Genomic DNA, 1469 nt, shown 5'->3' on the forward strand with positions numbered 1-1469 from the left:
GAAGAAAGGAGATAAATTTAAATTACGAACGATGCGAGCCATGGCATAGCAAAAACCAATTGAGTCAAGTGATTGTTCTTCATCAGGAGGGGTACTGTATCTCTAAAACTACCAATTTGCGCCAAATAGAAAGGTCAAATTCGGTCTAAACGCACTTTCTTAGGTAGGAATTCAATAGCTTCACATCCGAATTCCAGTGTTGGTTGAAAATGTAATTTTATTCATGATTTAATGATATAGGTGCAGAGTGTTATTTGAGGCTGGAGCATAAATAAAAGAATTGAAATTTGATGATAAGGCATAAAAATTCAAAGCACCAAAGAAGACATGTTCCAGCTTAGATTAGGTATTAGCTATATAATTATTTAGTCCACAAATTAGGAAGACTAATCCAGACAGTGCCCTGTAACTTAGGTTTGATAAGGATCCACTGGGTGTATGTATAATAGCGGCAATCTGTATGTAAGATGACAGCCGACCAAGAATACGACAGTGTAAGGTGGGCCGTAGGATGCAGGGCGGCTTTAATGTCCACCCCCCCCCCCTTTGCTATGTAAGTAGGTTAGAACACAGCTTGAAGGTTAGGTGGGGGGGGGGAGTTAACATTAGTTGGTGTCCATTTTACTGGTTTTATGGAGTACCCCTGCATTTCTTGGATATCCGGGTAGGCTTCTTAAGCACAAAGGCAATGATAAACAAAAATAAAGCTTATAAAAAGTAAGGAAGTAGGCTGAAATATAAAGTTTTAAGTGTTTCACTTGATATTTGATTTTCACATGCTTATCCAGTAAAAGACTATTCACAGGGTAAATCTACCTTATTTTTCAATTAAAAATCAAGCCTCTTATAACGACTGGTTCCTTAAACTAATCATCTTTAATACTTTACATTCATAAAATAGAATCTGATTATTTGACTTGAAGTTAGCATATCACACATTACTTCGATTATAAATAAATGCTTTTGTTAAATCATAATGACAGGCATTGAAAATTACACAATACTAAATAATTATATCAACTGAACAAAAGAATTCCTTCATAATACCTTATCAGAGGACATAATTTGCACATGACACTAACTAGTCTAGTTCAAACTGTGTCTATAACTCTATCAGACAGATTATGTCCTTTGGAATGTTTACAAACAGGAATGACATTTACAGGCTCGGCGACTAGCTCATGGGCTCTTCCCTTCTACTAGCTAGCGAGCTCGTCATTCATAAGCTTTGTATTATTGTATCAATATCATTACTTACATCAATTTGTATTATTAGTCCTTCTGTCATGTTTAGAGCTATTTATATCAGCTAGATCGTTGGATAACCAGCTCTTTTAAGTTGCCTCTTATGTTGGTCCCTTCTGCTAATTGTGGAATAGGGCCTTCTGGTACGACACGGACTTGTCTCTTCTACTTGTTGACGAGCTAGTTTCTTTTGACAGATTACGGGCTAGTTCGTGCTACTAGCT

The 1469-nt window shown here is 36.5% G+C and overlaps 1 protein-coding gene across 1 annotated transcript in view; it reads right to left on the reverse strand.

The window, feature by feature from the left end:
- Positions 1–1159, reverse strand: part of Oseg6 (intraflagellar transport protein Oseg6) — a 313337-nt gene extending 312178 nt beyond the window's left edge. The window contains 1 exon segment of the mRNA XM_068348165.1: positions 1048–1159. Coding sequence (XP_068204266.1) covers positions 1048–1062 — 15 coding nt within the window. The 5' untranslated portion in view covers positions 1063–1159.
- Between the last annotated feature and the right edge of the window lie 310 nt (positions 1160–1469).

This window comes from Palaemon carinicauda, chromosome 24 (genome assembly GCF_036898095.1).
Source record: "Palaemon carinicauda isolate YSFRI2023 chromosome 24, ASM3689809v2, whole genome shotgun sequence".
In the NCBI taxonomy this organism is placed as follows: domain Eukaryota; kingdom Metazoa; phylum Arthropoda; class Malacostraca; order Decapoda; family Palaemonidae; genus Palaemon; species Palaemon carinicauda.